Raw genomic sequence first — 15,851 nt, 5'->3', positions numbered from 1 at the left:
GAGCCCGCAATGCCGCTGGCCCTGAAGGCAGCGCTCACCATCATTCTTGCCCTTTTTTTTTTTTTTTTTTTTAAAAAAAAAGATGTTATTTATTTGACAGACAGAGATCACAAGTAGGCAGAAAAGCAGGCAGAGAGAGAGAGAGAAGGAAACAGGCTCCCTGCTGAGCAGAGAGCCAGACGCGGGGCTTGATCCCAGGACCCTGAGATCATGACCTGAGCTGAAGACAGAGGCTTAACCCACTGAGCCCCCCAGGCGCCCCTCACCATCATTCTTCTTGTCCAAACTCTTGAACACCAGTCTCAGCTTCTTCTCATGATCCTGGAGATAATGGACAAACTCTTCAAAGTCGAGCTGCCCATCGAGGTCTTTATCTCCAGCTTGCACAATTTTCTACGAAACAAAAGTTAAAGGTTTCGTCCTTGAGTTTGTGCCTCAGCTGTTCCTTCTTCCTCAGGGTGCCCCATCCCCAGGAAACAATTGTGCCAACTTGGGAACAGAGGTGGCCCCAAGGACCTGAGGCGCTTCCTCTGCTCTATTCCCCAAGCCACCATTTGGATCCCCAAGGCCTGACCAGAACCCAAGGCAGAAGTCCACCTTGCTTCCCTCATAAGCAAAGAGGAAAAAGGCACCCCTGGGAGGTGCCCTTCAGACACAGGCCAGCAGTGGCCAGCTTGGCATGTTCTCATCCCAGGTGTCCTGAAGACTAACTTACTGTACAACCAAGTCAGCCGTGTGGCTCCCCTGCAACCGTGTCCCTGGCAACCGGCCTCAGCCTGCATGCTCCCTGCCCAAATGTGGGGACAGCCTTGGGCGCTCCAGACGCCATCAGGAATGCTGCAGCTTGCTTTTTATCCCCAATGTGGTACCGGCCCAAGAACAAATGGGTGACCAGGATAAAGGTACGGGGGCAGGGCTGGCCCCTGCCAATGCCTGCGTGGCAGAAACACTGCCAGAGGACCCCAGTAGGAGCTAAGGGAGACTATTCTTGGGTATGGGCTTATGGGCACTGCCGACCTCTGATCACGGGGGAGCCAGATGACATAACCGACCCAGCTTCCTTGAGCAGGTACCAAAAAGCAGGCCAACTCTTAGTAGTTTCCAGACCCAAGAAGGCTTGAAGAGACCCCTTGGACAGTACTCTGTACCTACTCTTAGAGGCGAGCTTGGTACAGTGGCTGCCGTTTTGTATTCTCAGCCCCTGGAAATTCTCCCCAAACCAGTAAGCCCTTGGCCTGTGCCACAGGGCCTGCTAAATAAAGGCGTGACCCCTAATACACTGCTGAATCCTCTCAAGCAGCTCTAGGAGGCAGATACTGTCATTCCCCCTATTTTCACAGAGAAGGAAACAAGCTCAGAGAGGTTAAGTAATTTATCCAAGGTTACACAGCCAGGGTGGTAGGCAGGGTTCAAGCTGGGCCTGTTGGGACTCCAGAGCCACCTCCCTGGAGATCCTGCTGCCACCCTAAAAGTTAATCTCAAGAAGGTGGGGGACACACATGAGTCACTGCAACCTAGCAACACCCTAAAATCTGGACTGAGAACCTCCGAAGGAAAATGGTCATAGTTTTCCTGTGTTGCCCAATTCTTTCGGTGAGAAACGGGCTCACTAGTCACAAACCAGTATGGCTTTAAAAGTGTCTGAGCCAGGGGGTTTGGAAATGGATGGACCATTGGTGAGCTGGTGCTCTCCAAGGACTATGATCATGGTTACTCTCTGAACCACCTGATGGCCCTGTGTGACTGCTCAGCCACTAAGGGTACGAGGAGGAGGCCTGGACAGACACCATGTCACCTAACATGATCCAAAGAACAATGCCAGGGGTGTGGCTGGAATGTGAGACAGAGGCTGGCACATATTTTATCTGCTATCTGGAGTTAACTTCCTGCCGACATCTGTGCTCTCCACCAAGAATGGTACAAATTACATATAGGGTTATCGTTCTAGATTTATGGCAGGAGTGGAAATAGAATCCAGGAGGCGAATGTTAGGCACAGAGCTCTTTGGTATCTGGGCTGCTCTGCCACCAACGCGATCCACGTGCCTTTGTGGGGGTGGGTATCCTGTATGCAGAGAACCCAAGGATGCGTTCACTGCAGCTGACTTCAAGACATTCTCAAAGTCCTTGCTTCTACCTCAGAACCACCTGGCCTACTTTCTGTCTTCTTCCTAGGATATGCAAACCACCATCCCCGGCACACCATCTGACCTCCACTGCCATGACGAGCAGTGGTGGACAGCACAAGATTTGATTAACAGATAAGTCAGGGTGACTCTTTCGGAGGCAAGAGGACCCCCCTCTCCGAACCATTTCCTCATCTTTAAAATGTCCTGATTTCTGCTGCCCACCCCTGCGCAGAAAGTTAGTCTGGCAAAGCTTCCCCCTCCCCAGGACACAGTCCAGCCAGGCCAGCTCCAGCCTCCATGGCTCCGGTTTCAAGGCCTGGGCCTCCAACAGGAGCTTCTCTGCCTCTCCCTCCCCCACTGCTGAGAAAGGGCCCCACGGTGGCTGGGCTGTGCCCCACTTCGCAGCCCTGCATTTCTCTGGAACTCCCATCAACCTCCCCCCAACCCCAAACCCCGGCGTTAGAATTCCTTTCCATCTCCCACAGGTTTCTTCCCAGTAATTCCGGCCTTCCTTGGAAGTCATATGAAAGCCAGTCATTCACGTGAGGTGACGTGACATAACCCCTTCCCGGCTACAGCCACATGACAACTGGGGAAAGGACTTGCACATTTCAGACATTCTTTCCCTTTGGCAGAGTTGGGGAGGGGTGCAGTTCGCGCACGCGCACTCGACCACCACTCCAGCATGCACGCGGCCCTCCCCGGCAGGCGCCCGCCGCTGCCCCAGACCTGCTTCCACTGGCGGTAGGTGGAGAACTCCTGGGAGGGGATGAAGACGCTGAGTTTGAAGATAGATTTCAGCTCGGCGGGGAGCCCCTTGGACTCGAAGTACTGGAACTCAGTCTGGGTCTCCCCGATGAGCGGCACGTACAGGCACAGGCAGAGCATGCTGACCGGGAGCCGGGCGCGCGGGGCCAAGGGGAGCCGGGGAACGCAGCCCGGGCCGCACACCTGCTCCAGGGAAGCCGGGGCCGCAGCTGTCATAAGCTACTCGGGCCCTGCCCTTTTACTTAATTGAGAAAAGCCGGCCTGGGGGAAGTCCTGCCCGCAGCCAATGAGCGCCGGCCCCGCGAGGAGGCGGCGATTGCTCAAGCGGAGGGTGTAAAGATCAGGACTGACGTCACGGGTGCCCCAAGTTAACTCTTCGGAAACAGGCCAGGCGGAGGGAGAGTTGGAGTTCGGACCCAACGAACCTTCACCCTCCGCTGCCAAGCCCTCCAGATGAACAAACAGCCCTCAGACTGTTTTTCCACAAGGTCCCCAAACGCGTCACACAACACAATGGTTTTCTCCCCTTTGTCAATCATTCCCAGCAGAAAAATTAGTGGAAGTACTGACGGAGTCAACGATCACTGGAAAGGGGCCCAGTTTAGCTGTGAAGGTAGAAGCCAGCGGTGGCTGCGTGGGACCTGGGGCCCCAGTAATCCTGCAAGTGGCCCCACGGGGGCCTTGGGCCCATTCATCTGCAGGAGAGCTGCCCCAGAGCCGGCTGAGCCCTGGACTTGGACTGCGTGGGCCACCAGCCTTCTAGCTGATTCGAGAGACCTTTTCCAGGCCACTCTGCAATGTGAGCACCTTGGAAGCAACCGATTCCCCTGCAGGTTTTCTCTGGGGTCCTGCAAGCACCCAGGAGCTGACATGATGAGGGCAGAACGGCCCCTCACCAAAGGTGGTTGTGTGAAGGGACTCCCTAGAAGCACTGATCTGGGGGCAGCCGGGCCCTCCTGTAAGACTCCAGACACCTTCAGAGCCCGCTCTCAGAACATTTCTAAGTTCAGTACAGTCCAAGCTTTCTGGCCTTGGTCTTCTGCTATTCAGGAGGGAAGTTGTAAATTTCAAATTAATTAAATGAAATTAAAAATCCAGTCCTGAGTTGTGTGACCACATTTCAGGTAATCCGCAGCACATGGACTCACTGAGCATCTCCACCACACAGAAAGTTCTATTAGGCAACACGGCTCTAGAATACCCCTTTGATGTAAGGATAAGAGAAAAAAATCTCAGGTCCTGGAAAGTCACGTTTGGGATATCACTTAAGGGTGATCCTCTCCAAGCCAGCCTACCAGCTCTACATCACCCCTTCCCCACGGAAGATGTCAGGAGATCTGTGCTGCGGAGGCAGACCGCGTCACAGAGATGTTCCTTCTATGTGAACCACTTCCTAATATAGACTAAATCTCACTACCATGGATAAAAATGGATGGTTATAATTTGGAAATCACCAAAGTAAAAGGAACTTCTTAATTTGCTCAAAAGCTTCTCGTTAAGAACTAGAGAAAAGGATTTTAAAATAAGATGTTGGATGGGGCACCTCGGTGGCTCAGTTGGTTTTGATTAAGTGTCTGCCTTCAGTTCAGGTCATGATCCCAGGGTCCTGGGATCCTTGCAAGGGGCTCCTTACTCAGCGGAGAGTCTGCTTCTCCCTTTCTCTCTCCCTCTGCCTCTCCTCCTGCTCGTGCTCATTCTCAAATTAAAAAAGAAAAAAAAAATATATATATATATATTGGGGCGCCTGGCTGGCTCAGTGGGAAAAGCAGGTGACTACTGATCTCTGAGTTGCTGAATTCAAGCCCCACGCTGGGTGTAGAGATTAAATAAATAAAACGTAAAAAAACAAGATGTTGATGCTTAAATGCAGCATTATGAAACATCTGAGTAACGTACATGACATGCCAGCCCTTCTGAAAGAGATCTGATGATGAGTTTGTAAAGAAAGGTCTTGGGCTGCACAGGGAGGGGCCAGTGAGGAATCTGGAGACAGCTGGGGTAATCCCCATCTCTGCTCAGCCTCCACCCAAGTCCATGGCACTCTGCTATCTCTTCAACTACCCCATCCAGAACTTCTGGTTCAGGGCTATATTCATGTACAACTTATCTCTGCTACTGGGGGGGTCCTTGAAGGCAGAAGGCTATGGTTTTGAACCTCTGTACCTTGACTTGCTCATGGAGGGTGCTGAGAAAGAGCTTCTGAATGAGTGAAGCCAGTGGCAGGTCTTTAAGACCCCAGGAAACAAACTTGACCGCCCACGGTGAAGACCTAAAGTGTGTTTTTCTGAGTGTCTGCAGTTGCCGGGGCATTTTATCCACCTCAACAAGATCATGTATTGTTCTTGGTCCTGGGATTGAGCCCCACACTGGGCTCTCTGCTCAGTGGGGAGCCTGCTTCGCTCTCTCCCTCTCTCAAATAAATCAAAGCGGGGAAAAAAGGAGGTTCACATTTATAGGGCTGGCTGGCTGGGTTGGCAGAGCATGTGACTCTTGATCTCAGGGTCTTGAGTTTGAGCCCCATGTTGGGTGGAGAGATTACTTAAAAATAAAATTAAAGAAAAAAGGAGGGTCACATTTAAAAATAAAAGAGCTACATTTTGAAATGCGGATCTTCCTTTGTTAAATTATTTGTGTTTGCCTCTGAAACAAAAATAAGCTAGAGAGGGTACCTGGGTGGCTCAGTGGGTTAAAGCCTCTGCCTTCGGCTCAGGTCATGATCCCAGGGTCCTGGGATCGAGCCCCGCATCGGGCTCTCTGCTCTGTGGGGAGCCTGTTTTCTCCTCTCTCTCTCTGCCTGCCTCTCTGCCTACTTGTGATCTCTGTCTGTCAAATAAATAAATAAATAAATAAAATAAGCTAGAGAGATGCTGAAGGTATCTCATTTTACTGATGACTACAGTCATTCCAACACAATACGGCAAGCATTCTGACTGAAAAGTTGTTTCAACTTGGAGATGCTTGTTTCTTAATAAACTGTATTTTTGAAATCATTCTGGTAAACAGAACTGCAACGCTGAATTTTTCTTTGTGTATTACTGAGCTTTCTTTCTTTCTTTTTTTAAAGATTTTTATTTATTTGACAGACAGAGATCACAATACCAAATAAAAGTGAAACCTATATTCTGTACTTTGGGAGAAACTTACTAAAGCATTATCAAATAAGAGCACCTGTTTTCTAGCGGGGGGAAAAAACCAGGATGAAACCCTGATTGTAATAAAGCTCATTACGCCACAGACCAATGGCATCATGGGGTCAAGAAATGTCCTACGCAAAGCTCTGTGTGTGCTTGTCAAAATGTTATTTTACAATGCTAACGTTAATTCTACTCCAACGTTAATTTTAAGGGTGCAAACATATTTTCATTGTGCAACTGAGACGGAGTCCAACAGACGGTCTTCATTGGACAAACGTGAATTGGTGTTTGCTTATTTATTTAAACCACCCCTCCTCCTGAGTCTCACAGGTCACGCAGAATTCCACTTGCACACAGAAATTCTGGAAATTCTGCCCAAGTGAGCCAATCTCTAGGTACCTGGGATCCATGGTGAATGCTGTATTCCTGAGGTTATAGACAGCGGGGCCCACAGGGGGTCCTTGGGTCGCCCCTTAAGCTGAGATGAGCAAACAGACTCGGAGAGGTGACCTGGCTCACGCAGGACCCAGCTCTTGTTACGTCCATGTAAAACGGCGCCCAAACCCGATACTGCAAAAAGATTTTCGAAGTCGGTTTCCAAAGAAAGCCTGTAAGCCTGACGCGGAGAATTACAGTAAGTACGCAAAGGTCATACCGGAAGGTGGCAGGTATGTGGGAAAGGTGTGACCGGAGTAGGTTCAGGCTTAGGCTTAGCTAGCAAACAACACAAGAGCCCATCAGTGTCACAGCTTCTGACCGCACAGAGGGAAAATACCAATATGAAAGATTAAAGCAAGGCTCGAGTTCGGTTCCTCCCGATTAATGCCAGCTCACAGCGCCCTGTGTCGTCCCTGTCCTCGTCCTGCCGGCTTTTCTGCTCTTTTTGCTTATTCTAATTTTGTGACCCAGATCTACTTTCGCTGGTCTCTGCTGATGTCCATTCCTGTAACAACTAACATACAGAAGCAGTCCCTGAGGATCCAGTGCTATCAGGTTCCATGTCCTCTGTTAAGACAGAAGTCCCCTGCCTGGCATCCTGTCCCCCTTGAATCCACCAATGCCACTACAAGTCGTCCCTGTTCTACCACGCTGGTTCAGGCGCCAAAACAGGTGCTTCCTGTCCGTGCAAAGCACCATGAGTAAGAACAGGGCAGGTAGAGTACCTTTGGGAGTGTGGCATTAGGTCATAAGGTATCTTCTCCCTCCCCTGCAATGACTCAGACCAAGCCAAAAATATTAATATGGGAGGGAGCCCTGCCAGGCTCTGGCTTTTGGAGCCCCACCCACCCATAAGGCTCTCGAACCTCACTGGCCAGTGCCGCGGGAGTGTCATTTGATGATGGGGTTGCCATGACAGCCCAGGGTAGCCAGTTTCCAATGAAACCTGCCTACACTTGGCAATTAGATGCACAATGAGCAAAACTCTCGGAGCTCCTGAGAAGACAGCCCCTCAGGATTTGCAAGCTTGAATGCCGCTGAGGGCGCCTCTCGCTCCACACTAATGGCTTTCTTCTCCAACTGCAGATTAACTGTAAGACAAAGATAAAGGGGGAAAACTGGAACAGTTCCTAGAATAAAAGCCTGCAGGAACCTGACTCACCAGCAGACAGATTTCAAAGGGGGAAGTGAGGGCAAAACAAAGTAGCGCCGTTGGAGAGGGGAAGCTGAGAACCCAGGGGGACGTGTCTATACGGTTTCCGCAGTGTTCTCCTGAAGGAGACAGCGAGGCCAGGTCCCCTTGGCCAGTGATCAAAACCCCCAAGCCCACCGTTCAGAGTCACTGCAGCCGGCGGGCAAGGCCACACACTGCAGGGACATGCTAGTCTGACTGTCAGTTTATCCGCAAAAGGCTCCCGCTACCCCAGGTCTCGGTCTATCCGCTTTTCAAGAGTCCACATTGCCCAGAGGTGCCTACTTTCTTGCTTCAAACCAAATTGCTGATCTGTCGCCGTCCCCCCCGCTCCCCAAGCTGATCCATCTCTCTTGTGGGGAGAGTGGGTTAGTGAAAGGTGTAGGTTTCTGGCTCAGCCCCAGGGCCCTTGACTGGCGGGCCAGGATTGTGAAGCTGTTCAGAACACCAAGTCCTGATGTGAGGCCACCCCAGGGGAGGGCTGGCAAGAGATGCCAGGATGAGTTTGGGAAATGGAGCAGTCCCAAAGTCCAGAATAGGCGAATTTAGAAGGGAGCCAGCCAATCCCTTGATCCCTCGGCCAGGAGGCAAGGAGGTCTGGAAATATAAAAGCTCCTTACAGAGGAGAGCACCACTGCCATTTCTGAGCTCGTTCCAGGATGACGGAAAGGTAGAAAGTGACAGGGTTCGAAGCACACGTCAGGGAGAACACAGGCTCTGAGACCCATGCTGATCGGGAGGAGGTGGGTGGAGGGGAGCAGCGACAAGGACAGCGGACGGACAGGGACACAGAGACACACGGACACCGAGGCTTCTCCTCTAAGCTCACACCTAAACGACCACAGAAGCTGTGGCATCCAAAGTCCGTCCCGCTGAGCAAAGGATAACAATTCAATTCAAGCCAACATTTTGGGGAAATCTACAATGTGCCAGACACAGGGAAGAACCTCTTTCCCTCTTCTAGTTCATTTTTGTCCTAAGGAGAACAGATTCAAAATAACCAGAACTCAGGAGGTCAGCAAGGTCGCTCCTAATGCAGGCAGGAGAAATCCAGGGCAAATCGCACTTCCCAGTCTAATCCCGAGAACGCTACTGGTCCCGTTAAGACTGCTTTCTTAAAGTGAAGTGAGGCAGGTACAGGGCAAAGTCCCACACAGATCAGGGGTGACATCTCCCTACCCCCTCTGTAACTGTTTAATCCTGGGCAAACTACCCAACCTTTCCGCACCTGTCTCCTCATCCATGAAACAGGGGTGTTTACTACTTACCTCGGCTCTTGGGGAGATGAGGTGAGATAACCCACGCTCAGAGCGTGAGATGAACGGGAGGTTCTAGCACTCAGTGGACCCGCAGAATGGGGGCACTGGCCTCGGTACCCTGAGACTCCCGCCTTTCCTCTGACTCCTCCTCCCAGTTGGGCTAACTCTGAAGATCCTCCCTGCATTGTTCAGACAGGCTAAGACGTGTAAGACACACTGTCCTAGCTGGTCCCTTCCTTTCAAATGGCTCTCTGGGGCCAAAGTGACAAATCCCAGCGTAAATCCTCTACTGCCTTCAGCCTTCCTTCCCCAAATGGCCACACCAAAGCAGTCATGGTAGGGTGATAGAGCTTTTACCGTAGCCACAGGAAAATTCTAGACTGAAGACTTAGGCTTCTTCATTGTCTAATACTTCTGCCCAGCCTCGGATACCAAACTGATTGATCTCTAATTCTTCTCTTCCTCCCCACACTCCAGTTTTCTCCAGGAAACCGATCCTGGACCAGCCCCTAAAGTAGGAGGTCCTCGAGGTTGCCATTACCTTAGGAAACTGCTCTGCGGGTCCGACCACCAGCAAAATGGTGGGTCTCTTTTCCGTGGCCTCAGCCCTTCCGTCCTGTTTCCCCAAAAAGCTCGACATCTGGTCTCCCCGAGCTGGAGCCGGGGTGCCTCTGACTTCATTACTGGTCCCCTCTCTGGAGCCTTGGCACCCAGCGCTAGGGAGAAAGCTAGACAGAAAATGCCACAGCAGCTGCAGCATCACGGCTTCCTCCCAGTGTCGCCGGCGGTGACTGTCCACTTTGGAGGAGGGATGTGATCACAATACCAAAGATCTCTGGCTACACGGCTGCTTGGAAGGCTAGCCTGGGGAGCTGTATGGCTGAAAGCTCTGCATGCAGTGGCTGTTTCCTGCTCTTTCAAATTTGCTAGCACGGCTGTCCTGCCTGGCCTGAGAAGTCACTCACTCTGCGAGAGCCCCGCCACCAGGCTGCTGGCAACGAGCGCGAGCTTCTTCAATAAAAACTCCCCTTTGCAGGTAGATGGTGATCAAATGTGTGGCTTTTTTTCCAAAAGGAAAAAGCAATAGCCCCACTGATCTCTCCTGGAGGCAGCAGCAACTTGGAGCTCCCAATTATGCAGCAGTCCTCGCTCCACTAATGATCATCACCCCTGCGGGGACCCGAGCACCCCGTCCGCATTCTCACTGCAGCGGGGCGCGGCCAATCGCCTCGGCCGACACTGCCGAGTTCATTCTCCCACCGGCAACGTCCCTCCAATCACGGGCCGCCGATTCCCTGCATGCGGCCGGCGGTTCTGCAGGGAGGTGCCGATGGCAACCTCCAGCCGCCGAGCCTCCTAGCTCGCAGAGTCCTCCCTGCGCTGGCGCCCCTCAGGAGCCCCCCTCCCTCCTCTCCCACGACATTCACCCTTGATTAACCGGATCAGGAGACCCTGGCAACACTTCCTGACCCATCTAGCGACACTCTTCTCGGCTCCATTATCCCTTTCTCTCCAACTGTGCGGAACACAATGCACGCCAAACCAGCTACTCCTTCTCCCGTGTCTTCCTCTGCACCATGAGCTGCTTGGGGGACTGAGTCCCACATCATTCTACCCCTAGGACCCAGAACCAGGCACAGATGCAGTCTGTAGACTGGACTGAGTCGATGTTCATGAATAAAAGGGACTTCATCTTTGGGCATCTGTTTCTTAATTTACCAGCTGACAAATGCAGGGACCAGTATCCTTCACAAAAGTCACTCTTTGATACGGTGTTCACAACCATTATTTTAAAAACACAAACACCAGGGGCACCTGGGTGGCACAGTCGGTTAAGCATCTGAGTCCTTAGGCTCAGGTCATGATCCTGCCAGAGTCCTGGGATCAAGTCCCACACCCGGTTCCTTGCTCGGTGGGGAGCCTGCTTCTCCCTCTGCCTGCCGCCTGCTTCTGTCTCTGCTTGTGCATGGGCTTGCTCTCTCTCACTGATAAATAAGTAAATAAAATCTTTAAAAATGTATGTATATCTTTTTAAATGAGAAAAGCAAGGTGCAGAAAAAAGGGGATAAAAGCTACCATTGATTTCTCAATGTGTATTTAACAATCATCTCTGCAAAGACACACTAAAAATTGAAGAGACAGTCTGGGGCCCTTGTGGGTTTGAGGGGAGAAAGTCAGGTGGGATATTTATTTTCAGTGAACAGCCTTAGATCTTGTGAAACTGAATCACACGCATGTATGACCAGGGATGCATACATATGAACATTCATACAGTTACTTAAAAAGAAAACAGAAGTGAAAGTAAGATGGTGAAGCTTGGTCTGAAAACTGAGGGGCCAGTGTCAACTGCCCCATCATGGACATAGAATGACGTCATCTCAAAGTAGTTCTGTGCATTGCCTGCATATATAGTCTTTGGAGCCAGAGCCCAGGTTTAAATCCTGGCCATCACTTACTCCTTGTGTGAATGACCTTGGTCATGTTACTTTAATTCTCTGTGCTTTAATATCTGTATTTGCAAGATGGGGATAGTAAAAGAACTGTATTGTTACTTCACAGAATTGGTTAAAGCCTAAATTAGGTAATTCTCTCCCTCTGCCCCCCATAAATCTTAAAAAACAGTACATACTAGCTTTTTTATTTTTTTAAAGATTTAAAAAAATTTTTTTTAAAGATTTTATTTATTTATTTGACAGAGACACAAGTAGGCAGAGAGGCAGGCAGAGAAAGAGGAAGGGAAGCAGGCTCTCCGCTTTACAGAGAGCCTGATGTGGGGCTCGATCCCAGGACCCTGGGATCATGACCTGAGCCGAAGGTAGAGGCTTTAACCCACTGAGCCACCCAGGTGCCCCTTTAAAGATTTTTATTAAGACTTTATTTATTTACTTGACAGAGAGAGATCACAAGTAGGCCCAGGTGCCCCTATTTTATTTTTTAAAAGATTTTTATTTTTAAGTCATCTCTACACCCAACATAGGGCTCGAACTCACAACCCAGAGATCAAGAGTAGCATGCTCTATTGACTGAGTCAACCAGTGCCTCCATACTAGCTATTTTATTACCCAGAAAATGACTGTGAGTTCATTTTGTAGTTTTAATTATACATAATTATGCAATTATGTCATTTTAATACCAAAGAAGAGTCAGCCCAGAGCCCCAAACCCTAAACAAGTAATCCTTTCATGTAGATGGATCTTGTTTTTAGGCACTGAAGACCTGGTGAATTGGACATGGTGGTGTTTTGGGCCCCCACCTGCTAACACAAGAGAAATCCCTTTCGTAGGAAATTATTGGCATTTCATTTAACGGACTCTTTCACCCCACAGAACTGAGTAAAAATCTCGGGGGCTTCCAGCCAAGATGGAGTAACAGGGATGGAGGAGTCACCTTTCTGCCCACAGGCAACCAGAGACATGACTCCTGAGAGAGCCCCACACAGATCAGATAAGGCAGGCCCTGCAACCGTCCCAGCTTCCTGGCTGGAGTTTCCAGGCTACAGCGCAGGGAGCGGGTACCCGGGCAGAGCCCAGCAGTCCCCCCTCAGCAGCCAGAGCAGGACAGCTACTGGGGAGGAAGGAATGCACAGACAGCAAGCTCTGCGCCCTACAGTCATGACGCAGGTATGTGAGGACACTGATCAAAGGTGGCAGAAGAATTATCCAAAGGCATCCTGTTCCCACCAGCCAGAGAGGAAAAACCTCATAATCTAGGGAGGGTCAGGAAGGGTTTGTAGAGGACTTCACCTCTGTACTGGGGCAAAACTGGCCCTCAGCTACGTGCTGTTCCAGCCCCATGAATAAAGCTTTAAGCAGAGAACCGTGAGGTCAGACGGTTTCCAAATAGCTGCATTCCAGAAAAAAGCTCAAGAATATTCATAGGAATACGAGTGTGTCTAGCACGCAACAAGATAAAGTCCACTAAAAAAAATGAACAGGAATGCAAACTAGCAGGAAATGAGCCACTATGAGGACAGAGATCAAGCAGCTGGAACTGGCCCAGAACTGACATGCACTGGACGCCTGGGTGGCTTAGTTGGTTAGGCCTCTATCTTTGGCTCAGGTCATGATCCCAGGGTCCTGGGATCGAGTCCCGTGTCCGACTCCTTGCTCAGCGGGGAGACTGCTTCTCCCTCTGCCTGCCGTTCCCCCTGCCTGTGCTGACAAATAAATAAATAAGATCTTTAAAAAAAATAGAGAGAAAGAATAGAAACGAAAGTACAGTTTGCGGGAAGGTGCCTTGGTGGCTCAGATGGTTAAGCGTCTGCCTTGGGCTCAGGTCATGATCTCCAGCTCCCTGGGTAAGCCCCATATGGGGCTCGCTGTTCAGCGGGGAGGCTGCTTCTCCCTCTGCCTCTCCCCACTGCTGGTGCTCTTTGTCTCTCTCGCTCAAATGAAAAAATAAAATCTTCAAAAATATTTTATTTTTGAAGATTTTATTTATTTATTTGACACAGAGAGAGATCACAAGTAGGCAGAGATACACGCAGAGAGGGAGAAAGGGAAGCAGGCTCCCTGCCGAGCAGAGCCCGATGTGGGGCTCGATCCCAGGAGCCTGAGATCATGACCTGAGCCGAAGGCAGAGGCTTAACCCGCTGAGCCATCCAGGAACCCCTAAAAATATTTTAAAAAGAAAATACAGTTGGTCCTTGAACAATGCAGCAGGTTGAGGCACCGACCCTGGCACAGTCAAAAATCTACTTCTGACTCCCCCAAAACTTAACAGCCTACTGTTGACCAGAACCCTTACTGATAACATCAACAGCTGATTAACACATATTTTGTTTGTTATATATATTATATACTGTAGTCCTACAATAAAGCTAGAGAAAAGCATATTAAGAAAATCATAAGGGGTGCCTGGATGGCTAAGATGGTTGGGCGTCTGCCTTCAGTTCTGGGTCATGATCTCTGGGTTCTGGGATTGAGCCCCATGTGGGGCTCCTGGCTGGCTCTGCAGGGAGCCTACTTCTCCCTCTCCCTCTCCTGTGTGCGCTCTCTCTCTCTCTCTCTCTCTCTCAAATGAATGAATAAAATCTTAAAAAAAAAAAAAGAAAGAAAATCATAAGGAAGAGATAATACATTCAAAGTACTATGCTATATTTATTTTTTTCAAGAAAATCCACATAGAAGTGGACCTGTGCAATTCAAACCCACCTTGTTTGAGGCTCAGCTGTATACTAAGATTCTTAAACTATTAAGAGAGTATCAGTTAAGGTCGGCGTGATATGTTAAAGAGGTATACGTTATTATAATCTCTAAAGCTACTGTAGGAAAGAGAGAGTTGGCTTGTAAGCTAAGGAAAGAGACAAAATGGAATCATAGATCATACTCAACTGACCAAAAAGAAGGGAGAAAGAAAAGGAACAAAGAACAGATGAGACAAACAGAGCAAAGCAGCGGACCAAAAAAAAAAAAAAACAAAACCCCAAAAAACAAAAACACAACACACACACACACACACAGCAAGATGGTAGATTCAAACCCAACCATATCAGTAACAACAGTAGATATAAGTGGCCTAAACATCCCATTTAAAAGGTAGAGAATGGGTGGCTCAGACTTTAAGTGTCTGCCTTTTTCTCAGGTCATGATCCCAGGGTCTTGGGTTGAGTCCTGCATCAGGTCTCCCTGCTTGGCAGGAAGCCTGCTTCTCCCTCACCTGCTTCTCCTGCTTGTGTTCCCTCTCCTGCTGTCTCTCTGTCAAATAAATAAATAAATAAGATCTTTAAAAAAAATTAAAAAATTAAAAATAAAAGGTAGGGGGCGCCTGGGTGGCTCAGTGGTTAAAGCCTCTGCCTCCAGCTCAGGTCATGATCCGGGAGTCCTGGGATCGAGTCCCACATTGGGCTCTCTGCTCAGTGGGGAGCCTGCTTCCCACCCACCCTGTGTGTCTCGCTGCCTACTTGTGATCTCTATCAAATGAATAAATAAACTATTAAAAAAATAAAAATAATAAAAGGTAGAGAACATCAGATTGGATTAAAAAGGCAAAATATAGCCCTATGTTGTCTATAAGAAACTTATTTTAAATGGAGAGATACAAATAAGTTAAAAATTAAAGAAAGGATGGGGTGCCTGCGTGGCTCAGTTGATTAACCGACTGTCTTTGGCTCAGGTCATGATCCCAGAGCCTTGGGATTGAGTCCCACAACCTGCTCCCTGCTCAGCAAAGAGCAAAGAGTCTGCCTCTCCCTCTGACCTTCTCCTCTCTCATTCAAATAAATAAATAAATAAAATCACAAAAAAAAAAAAAAAAAAAAAAAATGAAAGAAAGGACAAAGATCCATGTTCATCATATTAATCCAAAGAAAAGTAGAGCAGCTATATGACATTACACAAAGTAGATTTCAGAGCAAAGAATGTTATCATGGGCATTTCATAATAATAAAAGGGTCAATGCAGAAAGAGGACATAATCTTAAATGTTTCTGTACCACATTACAGAGCCTCAAAAATACGCAAAGCAAAACCAACAACACTGCCAGGAAAAGGAGACAAGCCCTTTTCTGAATAACTGGTAGGACACGAAGACAGAAAGTCAGTAAGGATACAGAAGACTTGGGCAACACTATCAACCACCTTGATCTAACTGGCACTTCTTTTTTTTTTTTTTTTTAAAGATTTTATTTATTTATTTGAGAAACAGAGATCACGGGGCACCTGGGTGGCTCAGTGGGTTAAAGCCTCTGCCTTCGGCTCAGGTCATGATCCCAGGGTCCTGGGATCGAGCCCCACATTGGGCTCTCTGCTCAACAGGGAGCCTGCTTCCTCCTCTGACTGCCTCTCTGCCTACCTGTAATCTGTCTGTCAAATAAATAAATAAAATCTTTGGGAAAAAAACAAAAAAGAAACAGAGATCACAAGTAGGCAGAGCAGCAGGCAGAGAGAGAGGGAGAAGCAGGCTCCCTGCTGAGCAGAGAGCCTGATGCTGGGC

At 49.1% G+C, this 15,851-nt stretch overlaps 1 protein-coding gene across 11 annotated transcripts in view; it reads right to left on the bottom strand.

Annotated features, from left to right (window-relative positions):
* SLC25A25 (solute carrier family 25 member 25) overlaps positions 1–15,851 on the bottom strand; it is a 33,125-nt gene that overhangs the window by 6,875 nt on the left and 10,399 nt on the right. For 3 of the 11 annotated variants that reach the window (XM_045082461.1, XM_045082462.1, XM_045082467.1), the window contains exon 2: positions 267–393. In XM_045082461.1, coding sequence (XP_044938396.1) covers positions 267–393 — 127 coding nt within the window. Of the gene's footprint in view, positions 1–266; positions 394–2,857; positions 3,977–8,928; positions 9,415–9,460; positions 10,697–15,851 lie in introns of those variants that run through there. The other 8 variants (XM_045082464.1, XM_045082466.1, XM_045082468.1 and 5 more) reach the window with 7 other exon arrangements.

This window comes from Mustela putorius, unplaced genomic scaffold (assembly GCF_011764305.1).
Source record: "Mustela putorius furo isolate JIRA1106 unplaced genomic scaffold, ASM1176430v1.1 tig00000596_pilon_pilon_pilon, whole genome shotgun sequence".
Lineage (NCBI taxonomy): Eukaryota > Metazoa > Chordata > Mammalia > Carnivora > Mustelidae > Mustela > Mustela putorius.
Note: the sequence above shows the minus strand (reverse complement) of the source record. Positions and strands in the feature narration are given on the sequence as shown.